This window comes from Netta rufina (genome assembly GCF_964035555.1).
Source record: "Netta rufina genome assembly, chromosome: 8".
Lineage (NCBI taxonomy): Eukaryota > Metazoa > Chordata > Aves > Anseriformes > Anatidae > Netta > Netta rufina.
In genome coordinates this window covers 9970715-9985197 of record NC_140131.1, presented here as the reverse complement: position 1 = coordinate 9985197, position 14483 = coordinate 9970715, and the positions used below count along the sequence as shown (strand labels likewise).

At 48.9% G+C, this 14483-nt stretch overlaps 1 protein-coding gene across 1 annotated transcript in view; it reads right to left on the bottom strand.

Moving 5' to 3' along the window:
• Nucleotides 1-14385, bottom strand: part of ZSWIM5 (zinc finger SWIM-type containing 5) — a gene marked incomplete at its 5' end in the record, with an annotated part of 87411 nt that extends 73026 nt beyond the window's left edge. Inside the window, 2 exon segments of the mRNA XM_084291229.1 lie at nucleotides 13628-13809; nucleotides 13811-14385. Of these exon segments, the coding sequence (XP_084147355.1) occupies nucleotides 13628-13809; nucleotides 13811-14385 (757 nt within the window).
• Nucleotides 14386-14483: the final 98 nt, after the last annotated feature.

Below are 14483 nucleotides of genomic sequence, written 5' to 3'. Positions count from 1 at the left end.
ACCCACCCTTAACATTTTTAATTAATTTAATAAAAAAAAACGTAATTGCTTTTCACTGGCACGGCCCTCTAATTAAACTCAGAGTCGATGTGTGTTCCTCGGAGCTCCTGGTAGCAATGTATTCAGCCACAAAGTTCAGGCCTTGGCTCTTCTGTGTCAGCATCGAAGCAGAACAGTGCTCCCCCATATACATTTAGCGACTGACACAGAGCCCAGGCACTGACCAGGCATTCAAATATGCATTCCCTTTCTAGGGTAGGACTAGAAAAATTTGCCAGAAAAAAGGAAAAGGAAAAAAAAAAACAGTTCAATGTATGTAACACAAAGAAGACATGCTTAAAACTGAGGTGAATTGCATGAACTCAGCCTTTGGCAATTCTGAAACAAATGAGCTCACCATACCATTTATATTCCCATTTTCGTTTTACACATATCCCATAGATCATAAATATACATTAATAACTGTAACACTCAAAGTTTACATTCAGCTGTAACATTTAGGATCAATACTCTTCAAATGACCTTTAATAGTAATGAGCTACCATAACACTGTCTTGAGGACATTAAATTTTTATTAGAAATACTTTATTACAAATGTTCAAACCCGTCTCCATGCACTTTCACACCCATACAAATACACTCCCACTATTCTAATTTTCCTTAACAAAATACAATATTCTTTCACAGTTTTTGAAAAAAAATGTATGCAGTATGGAGGTTTTAGATATTTCATATTTTCAGATATCGGTGCTTTGTTGTCTTTTATTTTTTTAAACCAAAACCCATGAACCAGGGGTTGAAAAAATCATCTGCTTTTCAACGTGATAAATAGGAATTGTTCCCACATGGCTTGAACAGGATGGGACCAGGCTCCTGATCACCACAGGCCCTTAATATGGAGGGGCGGACGTGCTGGCACCCCGGGGATGTTGCAGTCAGCATCCTTTTAAGAACTTGCCTTCACTGAATACTAACACCAGGTTGTCACAAGGGCCCCACCCAAAGGCAGGTTGCACCCCGGTCTCCCAAACCCCTCATTTGGGGTCCCGTTGTGGCAGCCCCCAACCACAGCCCCCATTTCTCCATCAGCTGCCACAGCAGCTCATTAGGGCCCAGGTAGGAGAGGCACCGTCTCTGCGGGCTCGTCTAGGGCTGATCCGCAGCGGGCAATTCCCACTGCTTAATGACCTGAGACCATCCGAGTCGGCAGCAAATGGGAAAGGGAATCTTCTCATTTGTTACCCATCCCCACATCCTGATAAAAAGAATGATTACACTTTTAAGTTCGAACAATTCCCTGCAGTTGTAGCCATGTCATATCTAGATTGTCTAATTTACATGCATATTCATAATCCCTGTGTATTTAATTAAATTCTTCAATCCCTGGAGTGTCTTTCCTAAACAATAGTAATTTATCTTGCACAGATAAGGGTGCCCTCGATTTATTCCACTCTGTAGCTAACAGCATTTCCTTCTGATCAAGGGTAGGAAGCAAAACTCGAACAGAGGGAATCTTTAAATATACTTAAATTGCAAGATTAGCTTGCTTTTCTTTCTTTTTCTCTCACCCTAAGTTACCCTTTTAAATGATAAATACATTCTCCTGAGCTCCGAGGAAAACCTTTCACCCAATGTCCTGATAACAGCTGCATGCCCCAAACGCAAGAACGCATTTATCCAGCATGGTCCACAGGACATCCTCAGCACACACCTTTCACCGCAGGCTGCAAACTCATCCATCACAGCCCATAGCAAATGAATCCTACAGCAAAATGTCACAGGAGGAGCTCCAGGAGGACCAAGCCCTTCATCTTGCCAGCAACCATCCCAAGGCCCTACAATAGGGACACTGGCCCTTGTGGGGCTGTTACTTGACCGATGGCCTCGGTCATCGCAGAGATAGACAGAAGGCACCAAAGAGACGCCTCCTCCTCCAGAACATTAACCCCGTTCAAATATTAGCACGAGGAATTTAACTCTGCTAAATATTTTAACACTTTTCTAATTGCAGTCAAAGTCAAACTGCTGAGAACATCACGATGAGGAAAGGAAAAGAAAAAAAAAAATCTGATGTTGCAACACTTTTTTTTTTATTATTATTATTATTACACAGCTCTCCACCCCCTCGCCCAGAACAGCACCGATGCTGGGTGGAGGAGTACTGGTTTCCTCAAAAGCCCGAGGCCACCAGAGCCCCGCTCTGCTCCACCACCGCATTGCAGCCGTGGCCTAACAACTGCAGCCCTGCACAGCTGCTTCTGGCTGACTCAACGAGGAGTCACCATCCTTTAAATCGGGTTGCTTTCCCCCCCAGTGCGACAACCCTTTCCCAGAAGTAACGGGCAAGCCACGCTGTCCCAAAAAAGCTGGCCCACAGAGAGCGTCCCATCCGAAGGTGCTGTCCTCCACCGGTAACGCTGAGCCTGCCCACTGACACAGCCTACAGCTGCCAAATCCTCTTCCCCAGGAATTCGTAGCTGGATTCAGACATTCCCAGCCTGTTACTTATTCTAATGCTTTCAGCCCTCTGGAGTACAGGGACATCCTGTCTTAAACCTGCCGAGGCTCATGCCAAGAGGACATCTGCTTGGAAGGCAGCCTCCGGCCAGGAGGGCTGCATTCCCGTCCCTGCAAGAGCCCAAACATGCCCTTGCACCCACAAAGCTCAGCCAGCTCTCAGCAGGGCCAGCAGCAAGGCAAGCCACCCAGGCAAACCACAGTTCCCGTTCCCACTTCAGAAGCCCTGCAGGGTTTTTAGACCTTGGAAACATTTCTTCCTACTCAGGGCATTTTTAGGTTAATGGTTCATCAAACCTCACAGTCCAGGAAGCCTCAGAGTGGCTGACCAGTGTGTGGGTGTGGGGACGGGTGGAGAGAAAAAAAAAAAAAACAACCTCAGACATCGGCGCTTCCCACAGGACTTGAACCACAGGCTCTGTGCTAAGCCAGGAGCCACCAGAAACGAGCCAAAAACCAGGCAGACGGGCAGCGCCGAGAGGGAAAACCTCACTACTGCTTTGTGTCTCTTCCAGATACGGTGAGCACAGACAGCAAACGATCACTCAGCAAAAGCATCGGTCTCATTTTCAGGATGTTCTCCAAAAGGCAGCATTTCCATGCGAGAAGCAGCCGTGCCTGCTAAGCCCTTCTGCAAATCCTCATGGGTTTGCTGCCAAGCTGGACCAGCAGCGATGGGAGAAGACAGTGATGCCTGCAGAGGGAACACTCGACATTTGACCTCTCCATTTGCCCAGGTCCTTCTTTCCTAAGCTTTATTTTAAAGTGCATTATTCAAGTGCAAAAGCATTGCTCATTTCAGGAAAAGCCCTCCAAATCCAGCTCACTTTACTTGTAAATTATTCCCACTCCTTCCACGTCATCCCAGCAACAATGGTCAAGTGGTGACCAGAAACCAGCTTTCCATGTTTTTCCCATATAACAAGTAACTCCCAAACTGCAAAGCAAATTTCTGTTCCCAATACACCTCACCTGCATCGGAACAGCCTGGCCTTGCCGATCGCTCTAAAACAACAGAAAGCAAGGGCACAGGCTGCTGTTTGCCTTCCGTTTGCTGTGATGGTTTAGGAACCCACTGTCCTCATGCTGCAGAGGGCTTTGAGGTTTTTAACAGTGAAAAAAGCCTGAGAACAGTGCTCTGAAATTAGCAACCTCATAAACCAGCATCGGAATTTGCTCCTAGATCTCAAAACATCGGCTGCCAGCAAGGACACCTGAAGGGGGTTAGTTGAAGAACGTGACTTTTATCCAGCGGGACAGTCTGTGCACACCAAATGAAACTCACAGGATAGGGAAGGCAATGCACATTTCCATGCCATCTAGTGGGTTCTGAAAAAGAGCCATGGGACTAAGCTACACTCCACACCATTTCAGAGGGCATAGCTTAAACAGCACGCCAAACCCCACTGCTTCTTCTTGGGCATCCTCACAAGCATCTGCTTCACACCTGTCATGGACAAGTAATATATTTTCCACAGTGGGGAGCAAACGAAGAGGAGCAGCACACCAGAAACCACCAAGCTCCCCATCACGTTTGGTCACACATCAGTCTGCTTTTCTCCATAACCTTCAAAAAAAAAAAATTGCTTTATGGTCCAGCATCATCACAAAGCCAAAGGGGCAGAAGAACACACGTTGCCATGCCACTCACCACCTTCCACAGCAGGTGTCCCCTTAAAAAAGGGGCTCTCCTCTGCCATCCTCCAGTCTTTAGGAGTTATCTCCCAACCCAACAGGTCGAGGAACACAGGAGAAGCCACCACGTGAGTGATGGCTGGGGACCATGCCAGGCGCTGGAGACCTTTGAGTGCAGAGTTACAGGGAGGGGGCACAGCACTGCACTGCAGCTTCAACCAAATCAGCTCCTCGCAATCAGCACTTGGCAACCCCACAGTGTCTTCAGACTACTAAAAGCATCAGCTAACGATGCCGGCTGACCTCAGACCCAGCCAACCTGCTGAGACCTCCTGAGAAACCATCTCTTTCGCTGTTCAAGTCTTCAGAGAACACAGCCTAACTCAGCAACTCCCCCCCCTCCCCCCCAAAAAAAATAATATATATATATATAATAGTATTTCAGAAGTAGAGTTTACAGCCTGATTTTTCAACTTTCAGGCCAGATGCCTCTTATTTTAGCAAGTATGTCAAATACAGCTAGTCCACAATTTATGGATCAAATAAGAAAAGCTTAAAGAGGAGAGACTCAAGAGGCAGAAGATACTTTTCAACAGGAAAAACGAAATGAAATATAAGATTTGCCTCAAAATGCAACAGACCCATGGGACAAATTAAAAAAGGAAACCATAAAATGCTCGCCCAACTCCTTTTTTAATTCTTACATCTGTTACTTTACTGTAAAGTTTTATCTACTGTGTATAATTAGATGTATGTGTGTATGTACATACAGATTTCTTTGAGATATGTGTACAGTTTTTAACCCCAAAGAAATTGTTAACGATGCTCACTGGAAAAAGGAAAAAATTAAAAGGAAAAAAAGAAAAAAGCTGTAATAAGAGCTACTGTGGAAGAAAGGAATAGCAATGACACACATGAAGGTCTGAGGGATGCTGCATTGCAAAGAGGCTTCAGCCTGTGCTCTACAGAGCAGCATGAGGACAGCAGCAAGGAAACATCAGCTGATGGCTGCTCAGCTCCGGGAACATGATGAAGAGCTGAGATCTGGAAATGGGTTGCAAATCCCTGACACAGAGTAAATCCCCAGGAGCCAGGGGCAGCAGCGTATATGCTGTATCCCATCACCATGCCTGCTGTGCTGCCTGGCTCAGCCCCAAACCTGGGCCACTCCGTACTCCTGGATGGCAAAAACTCTGCAGAGGGGTTGCTGGAGGCAACGTGGCCCTCTCCAGAGGGCTTGGGGACAGGCCTTCCTATGGGCCTTCCCATCCCAGCCTGACTCCTGCAAAACAGAAACCAGTCTGTTTTTGATTTGCTAGGAAAAGATGAAGGCCACTAGGGGTTTCTTGATCCATGAGAGGGTTATTTACCCAGGGATGGGAAACAAAACCAAAAGAAATAAGGCTGCTGATTCCAGGGCTAAAAATCTGGCAATGTAAATAGGTATCACTACAGGCCCCAAGGTCCTCCAAGAGCAGCCACCAAATGCCGTCACATCTCCCGGTTAAGCCCTGGAAATGTGCACAAGGAGGGACGGAAACTGCATCCACTTCCACGGGAAGGACCGGGCACCCCATGTTTTACTAGGGTACAGGAAAAGGCAACACAAGTACCCCCACATCACAACCGCTGGGGATCCATCGGGATCCACACAACGGGCCCTCCTGGGAGAGGCAGATCTGCCCCTGAAGCAGGAGGAAAACCAAGGCGCTAGGGCACACCAGGCATCCACCAGCCGAGCTGCGAGGATGAAGTATTCCTCTGGAAACAATCAGGCTCCCTAATAACAGGGCTGCAGCCTCCGTCTGAAAGGGAGGGAGGAGGAGCAGGCGGGGAGAGAGGGACTCGCTGGATATTTATCCCATCCTCATCTTTGTGTTATCAGTACCCCGGTATCAGCATTGTTCAAAATGGCTGCTTAGATGGTTGCCAGCAGCAACAACAGAATCGGTCCATCTGCTGGCATTCTCTCTAATCCATCTCAAACACTCTTCTTCTTTTTAAATGCACACAGGGAAAAGGAAAAAAAAAAAAAAAGTCTGCCTTGTACAAAGAAACAGAATCCTCCTATAACAGAGCCTTTTAACTAGATTTTATGCCACCCCTGTTTCCAGGACACACAGACAAAAGTTAATTTTACGATAAAAGAACCAGTGTAAGGTGCTTTTTTGTTATGAGATCAGAAAGCAAATGGAATTTGAATTGTCTGCAGTGGCATGTATCTGACAAAGATTAATTTAAACAGATATTGTCTCTCAAACCAAAGTCCATTGAACGGCTTCACAGCCCATCAACCATGCGAAAGCAGCTCCTCCAGCAGCACTGCTGACTCCACCACTTTCTTTAAAAATGGCTTAACCTATTTCTTGTAAGATAAAAGGTCATATATAGTTCTATTTTACAAACCCATAATAGCCAAAGCCACACCAAGCAAGGACAATTGGAAGAAAATAATAAAGGGGGGGGATTTCCTCCCCCTTCGCAGACAGATGCTCGACACTCACTGTGTATTTCTCAAAGTGCGCTGGCAGCGTGCGGTCCCAGCGCCGCCGAAATATTTCAGCATCATTAGATTATAATAAAATCCCATGGCCTTTGTAGGTCGCTGGTGGGGCCTGGAGGAGCCCAGGGCAGCTCCCTGCAAACAGCACAGGACGCTCCCTCCTAAGACATATAAAGCAATGCCGTGCCGATCGAGACAGCTGCTCGAGCTTCAGTGGGACATACACACACACACACACAAAGCTACAGATATCCAAATCCTGCCATTTCTTTCCTTTTATGTTCCCAGTTTATAAAGAGCACCACAGGGAAAACACTACCAGGGAGTTTCAGAGTATTTGATACAGCAACAGCCCAGCTTTGGGAAAAGAATGAAGGAAAAGCAAAATAAAAGATGACAGCCAGAAGTACTTTTAATATGGTTTCAGTATTTTCAAGAGAAAGCTTCTGTACAAAGAACAGCCAATGAAACATTACCAAAATAAACACAACTGTCTTTAAAAAGAAGAGTTAAAAAATTATTTATCATCACAAAGAAAATCAAAAAAGATGAGAACCAGCAAGTGAAAGACAGAAAATACATTTGTTTTTCATTCTCCGGATACGCTCCTTTTAATTTGGCATCCAAAACCATTGTAATTCATTAATGCAAATTTTATTTATCTCAGGGATCCATTTGTTGCTCTGCCACTCCTCTGACAGGGCACTTGTCTTCATCAAGGGATCCAAGCAGCCAGGGTGCAGTGCATGTTGTCGCCTGCCATCGCTGCCCCAGAAGACACACAGCACTGGTGCCCCATAAAGGCTGTTACTGGTGTCCCCAGCAGTCACCCACACCCTGCACAAGGGTGGCCAGGGCTCCTGGAACAGAGGCAGTGTCCATCCTGCACTCACTGAGGTCCCTGAGGCAGGGGGACCCACATTCCCCTCCAGTGAGGCGATGCTGCCCATTTTTCCAGGCTCACCTTCCCCCGGGCTTCAAAAGCCAGGCCGACACACAACCAACCATATACACAACCTGCTGTTATCCCAGCAGGTCTGCCTCCTAAGCACATTTGTGGCTTTGTTTTGAATGATGTGGGGAAAGCCAGCGAAAATAAATTAAAAATAAAAATGAGAAACGTAGAACACAACAAGTAAAAGCACAGGATTTTATTAATTTGTGCACTACTTTAACTGCACTGTTTTACAAGGGCTAACCCCAATCCTGCACAAAATCCTAAGCCATAAGCTTGAGACAAAAAGCAAATGCTCTTAAAACGCAGCACCGGAAAATCCTTTTGGAGAGAAATGTGGTGGTGTCATGCACAGGTGAATCCACAGCATTTAATAAAGCACAGACACAGCACCAACCAAATGGAATCTATTAATATTTAAACATCATGATTAAAAAAGAGTCTTTGAAAAATTGAATTTTTGCTCCTGGGACATTTCATTGTAAAAACATGAAGATGCTTTCCCCCTTTGCATCCCCAAGTGAAGCACTACAAGCTGTTCCTGCAGGATCTGCGCTTCTCTGCAAGACATTATCAGGCCCATTCGCAGCTCCTGCTGCAAAGGCAGAAGTCAGGAGTCACGCATTAACGTCCTTCATGCTTGCTAATGTAGTATTAGCACCAAGTATTAATGTAGTCAAGGCTCAGTGTCTTTCAGTTTTTGTTTTCATTGGGAAACAGACTGGTCTGTATGGATGCTGAGAAGTCACCTCCCTCCCCTCCTCTCACCCCTACAAGACTGGGGTACAACAACCCCATGGCATAACCTCTTCAGGACAGCATTGAGGTGGGGGTAGGACACACCAGGAGTTTATTTAACAGCCTCTCAACAGGCATCCCACACCTCCAGCTCTTCAGAGCTGGGTGAAGTGATGTCCTGGCTGGCCTCTTGCTGAACACCCCTGTGCTCGGCTGCCTTGTGGGAGGGCGAGTCAAGCAGAGAGGGGAAACACTGCTGCTCCTCCCGAAATCCCGCCTCGGCATCTTTCCAACGTGAGCAATTCCAGCCTTGAGTACAGTGGGCAGGAGGGGAAAAAACAGTATCACAGCTAAACACCAAGCTCTGCACGCCCTAAATGCAAACTCCCTGAAATTAAACACGTAAGCCCATGAATTAACTCTTCCACCCTAATGCTAACAGGATTTTTTTTTAAGACATATTTCCAAAGAAAATTAAAAGCTGCCACACCACAAGAGACAATTCACAGCTGGATGTGACTTTGCAGTGATATCAGATGAGGGAAATGCTAGACGAGCTCGTTGAAGTTTTCCAAAAGTTCTATCTTAGGTTTGAGGGAATAACCATAAAGCATCCAACATCAAAGCAAGCATCAAATAACAGCGAAGCACATTCCCTCACACAAAGCTTCAGAAACAAAGCACGCAGGCACATGTGTTTCATGTTACTGCAATTTTAGCACGGTTAAATATTTCCTAAGAGATTCCTTCTATATGTGACCAAAATTAAAATCCGCTGTAAACAACTCACATGCTGGAAGCAGAGAAGGCCAGTTCCTCACCTGGGCTAAGCATGCATTTCTAAGAGCATAGTAGGCAAGCTCCTGCTGCTGCCTGCTCAAGCCAGAAACCAGGACTTCAAACACATTTCCTCAAAAAAAAAAAAACTTCAAACCTATTTATCCTTAAAGCCAAAATTAAATGTTTCATTTCTCCTGTTTTCCTTTTTCCATGTTTTCCTTAGCCCCTTTACGCTAGCATCATTTTGCCTTGAGATAAAGATAAAAAAAAAAAAAGGAGTCCCTGCTTCAGAGGGTCCTATATTAAAAAAACAAACAAACAAACAAAAACCTCAAAAGTCAATAAATAAATCTGCTCAAGCAAACAAAAAATAACCCACACCCCAAGTTAAAATTCCAGCTGTCAAAGTTTTCCTAGCTCGCCCTGCATGGCCAGCAAGAACCTCTGGTGTTTTTCATCAGCTCTGATCCCAGTTTTGGTAACATAGTCCAGACCACACTCAAGAAATATCTCACCTATGAGGGAACAGCAATAAACATATCATAAGAATTAATGTCTAACAATCCTTTGTTTTAATTATCTATTTTAAGAAAAAATAATTAGAAATGGAAAGGGCATAATATATTTAAAGCGTTCATCATGATAGGACTAATGAACCTCTGCCAACCCCTTTTATGTGGTCTAGAGTATTTTAATATACATGGGAGGATAATCCACCTGTAAAAAACAATAAATTAAAAATTAATTAGCAAATTGGAGACATGCTGTATGACAGCTACCCCACCCAAGAACCGAGGGCACAGAGACAAACGGAGCTGTGACGTGGGACGTTGGGTTTCAGCAGGGAACCCAAGCCATGTTTCATGAAGCACGGCGTGCTTCCAAACCCACTCCTGCCAGATGCGATCTCACATGCAGACCCAGCTCTTTACATAAAACAAAAAGAGCCATAACCGGGCCTAGAGAGCCCCACAAAAGTGTTTTCCCCAAAATAAACAGCTCTATAAAAAGGGAAACCATCTACAGTTTTAAAAACAACTGTATGCAGGTTTAGCCTCAGCCCTCTAAGACATCACAGGTGAGGGAAACCACTCGCCTTATTTTTGTTTGGGGGAAAAAAACTAAAAGTACTGAAAACATGATTGTTTTTACCTCTGAGGCTGCATTTCTGCAGGTATCTGTGCAAATGATGACTGATAGAAAAAAAAAAAAAAAGGGTAAAATAGCAAGCTCCCAAACCAGCGCTCCCCACGCTCCAGGCATCGCACCTCTCAGCACGCCCAGCAGGCTGCCGGAGCAGCACCCAGCAAGACAGGATTCAGGATTATTTGTGGGTTTGAAGACCAGTGTTTACAAAGGCAGTGCATTTTAAAGCCCTGCCTCATTGTTTTCCTAACAGCACATGTATATTCTGCTCTGGCTGGCACACCAGGGCACAAGGGCTCATCGGAGAGCTCCCACTCAGCGCAGATCAACACCAAGCTCGATGCTTCTGCTGCAGGAACAAGTGTCCTTCCCGACAGTAATCATAAAAGCCATGAACAAGGAATACTCCCCCTAAAGCCCCCACAGACACTTGCCCACCCATACGCAGCCATGACAACTCAAGGGCACACTGCATTATACTATATTAGGAAGCGCGAGCTAGAAACGTGAATTTGTTATGCTGGATAACAGCCTGCTGTCAAAATCCACCAAAGGTCTTTTCTGTCTCCAAGAACCCAAGAGATAATGGTGTAAAACTTTTGTTCATAAATATTTATGCGAGGGAACTTGTTAAAAATTAACCGCCACCGTTAAAGGTTTTGTATCCTTTAGGATTCCCGGCATGCAGCGCAGTCGCATGCTTTATATTAAGCCTGGCATTTCTGCATTCCTTTCCTGCATGCTTTTGTCATTTGTCTAAAAATTAAAAGAGGAAAAAAAAAAAAAAAACCCACACACCACACACACACAAAGACGGGATCTGTACACATAATAATAAAGCAGTTTTTAAGAAGACAAAGATGCCTGTGTTCAACATCCAAGATCTTTCTTTGAGAAAAAAAAAATCAATTTAATGACTCCAGTGAGATCAGGGTTTAAGCCTCGTTTAAGTTTTACTAAGCATGGAGGAATTATTGGTTGATAACGTGGCATACATGTTTTTCTCAGCTCTGTGAGCGGGGGAGCTGGGGGCGGACACAGGATCAGAGCCCTCACCCCGCCACCTCCAAGCCCAGGAAGGCCATTCCACTTGGATCTTACTTGAACATTTTTCAAAGAGACTTTCCAACCACAGAGCGAAGGAATTTCACATCCGCACAATCCTCATTTTTTCGCAGGTCTGAGTCAGAAACGCAACTGCGCAAACATCTGATCTTTATTAGCAGCACCTCTCGGCCGTGCCAGCCTCAGGTTGCGATGCTCACGACAGAGATCGTTTGAGGGGAACAGTAGTTTTGATTTAGCGCTGGTGAGCATCGAGTAAGCCAGGGTTTGTTTTTTTTTTTTTTTTTTTTTTTTTCCAAGTCATAATGGTTCCCATATAAGCCGACAGCCGAGTTCCTATCTTAATTGCAAACACACGCACAGCCACAAAGTGTTTGCGTCTCCGGCGGCTGGAGCTCTTCCACCTCACCTTCCAGCAGCATCCTCGGGATGGATGTGGAAAGTTGGCAGAAGACCTTTGTGCTGCGCCCGAGGTAAACAGGCGGCCCTTCGGAGGGGTTTGCTTTATAAAAACCTCCCTCCGGCTCCACACTGCAGGGGCTGTGATCAGCCCCCTGGGTTTGCCCACTCAGAAAGGAAACCGCACGTCCCCACGCACATCGCCTGCCCGCTTCTGTCCCAAGACAAGCTGTGCTGCTGCTGACACCCCAAACCCACTGCTCAGAAGGAAACCCCATGGGCAAACGCCCCCCTGCGTCCCCTTGGTGCTTCAAGGCCAGCAGCGATCACCTCCAGAACGCGCTGCTTCATCCCCAAGCCTGCGTCTCGGAGGACAATGGGTGCCAGCTCTCATTTCAGAGCTGGGTTCAGATGTGCCTGGGGATGCGAAACACCAGGGCTGGGACCATCCCCGTCCTCCAGCTCTCCCAGAGGAGCACGGGGGGGGACAGGGCGCTCCGAAATGGCGGTGTGAATGACGGATGCCAGCGCCGCCGCTTGGGGACGGGGCGGCCCCACATGTGTGTGTCCCCCCCCCAAACGCCTGACCCCGGCGCTCACCCACGTCACGCACACCATCGGCCCAGCGCCTCTCCCCAAAAAAACACCCCCCAGAAAAAGAAATAAGAAACCCCGCTGCAAAATAAATAAATAAATAAACCCTTTGTGCGAAACCAGCCCTGGTTTTAGGTGACCTCCATCACCCGCTCCCACGGCGGCTGCCTGTGTCAGTGACACTTTGGTCAGTGGTTTAATAAAACATCGCCCACTGTAAGCTATCCACCCCCCCCTTATAATTTGGAAGTTCCCGTGGAGCTACTTCTCTCCTAAAAAAAAAAAAATATTCGTTTTTTCGTATTTCAAGTATTTTAAGCAGACTTGGAATAATTAATCATCTTAACGCAGCCCTTAGAAAATATTAATTCACCCAAAAAAAGGGTATAATCATATCCTCAGAGAAAAACCTTTTGTGTTACATGAATCTTCTCTGCGTCTCCTCAGAGGTGGAAGGAAAATTCTTCTGCTGTTTTCTATTTTCATGTCTCAACTGGAAAATGTTTTGATAATGCTCTTTTCAATGCAAACTGTACCGAATGTGATTTTTTTCTTCTTCTTCTTCTTCTTCTTTTAGCAGTTTTTTTTTTTTTTTCCCCGAATGGAAGGAGGGCTCTTTAAATAAACACAGCCCAACTACCCGGCTCCCTCCAACAAAACCCACCCTCTCCTCACCCATTCACGCCATAGCCGGCGCAGGATGAATTTACATTCCACATTTGCAAAACAAATCCCAGCCTAATGTCATTTTAATGGGCGCACGGCTCTGCAATCACTCGCGGGGACAACCAGGAGCGGGATGCTTTATGCAAAACGCCCCGAGCCGCTGCCCTTCCGACGCATACACCCAGAAAGAGGGGTTCCCATGGGGCCGGGGACCGGGAGGACGGGGCCGGGGGGGGCACCCCCGTTCCTCCTCCCTCCGGGAGGGCTCACAAAAGGCACGGCAGCAGCACACGGGCGTTATTCCCGCATCCCGCCCGCCCCAAATCAGCGCTCCGCCACTCCCCGCGGCGGGGCCAGCCCCGGGGCAGGCTCGGAAAGAAGAAGAAGAGGTGGGGGGGGGGACACATACAAGCGACAGCGTTTTCCCCACAGCCCCCTCGGGGAAAGAGACCCCCGGGGACACCCCCGGCACAATGCGGTCCTGCCCTCGGGGATGCGCAGCGCCGGGAGGGGGCCGGCAGAGAACAAAACGCGGCAGACAAAAGGCTGAAGCTGATCGGGGGGGGGGGGGAAGAAGAAGGACGGACGGACACCGGGGACCGGAGAGGGGGGTGGGGGGGGGCACTCACCGACTTGCAGCACGTTATCCACCGCGCCGGTCTCCAGCAGGCGGATGCCCCGGCGGAACGGCAGCCCCTCGCCGTGCGGGGCGCTGGGGGCGGCTGGGGGGGGCGCCGGGGGCCCGGTGGCTGGGCTCTCCTCGCCGGCCGTAACGCCGGCGGCGGGGGCGGCGGCGGCGGCGGGGCCCCCCCCCCCCGGCGCTGGCAGCGCTGCCGGCGGCGGCGGCGGCGGCGGCGGCGGGGGGGGAGGCGGCGCTGCCGGCGGCGGCGGCGGCGGTGGCGGCGGCGGCGCGGCCGGGCTGGAAGCTGGAGTACATGCAGATCTGGCGCTCGCTGCGGGGGAAGCTCCAGTAGACGATGCGGCGCTGGACGGGCTCCGGGATGCGCTGGAAGCGGCCCTCCACCCGCTCGAAGGCCCAGCTCCCCGCCACCCTCTTGGCCGCCGCGTCCAGCAGCGACTCCGGTTGCAGCAGGCTGCCCGCCCCGCCGACTCCCCCCGACGGCCCCGAGCCTCCCGCAGCCGGCCCCGGGCCCGCTGCCCCCGCCGCAGCCCCCGCCGCAGCCGGGCAGCAGCCGGCCAGAGCCGCCGGGACCCCGCTGGCCCCCGCCGCCCCCGGCCCCGCTCCGGTCCCCGCAGCCCCCGGCCGGGGGTGAGCGGCCCCGGTGCCCCCCGCCGGGCACGCCCGGGAGCACAAACGCTTAGGGCCCGGGGCACCGGCGGGCAGAGGCGGCCGGAGCAGCTCCTCTCCCTCTCCTCCCTCCGCCATGGCTGCGACCGACTGAGCCGGGCGAGGGGAGGAGAGACGGGGAGGAGGCACCGGGGTGGGGGGGGGAGCACGGGGGACCGGGGGTGGAGACTGGAGGG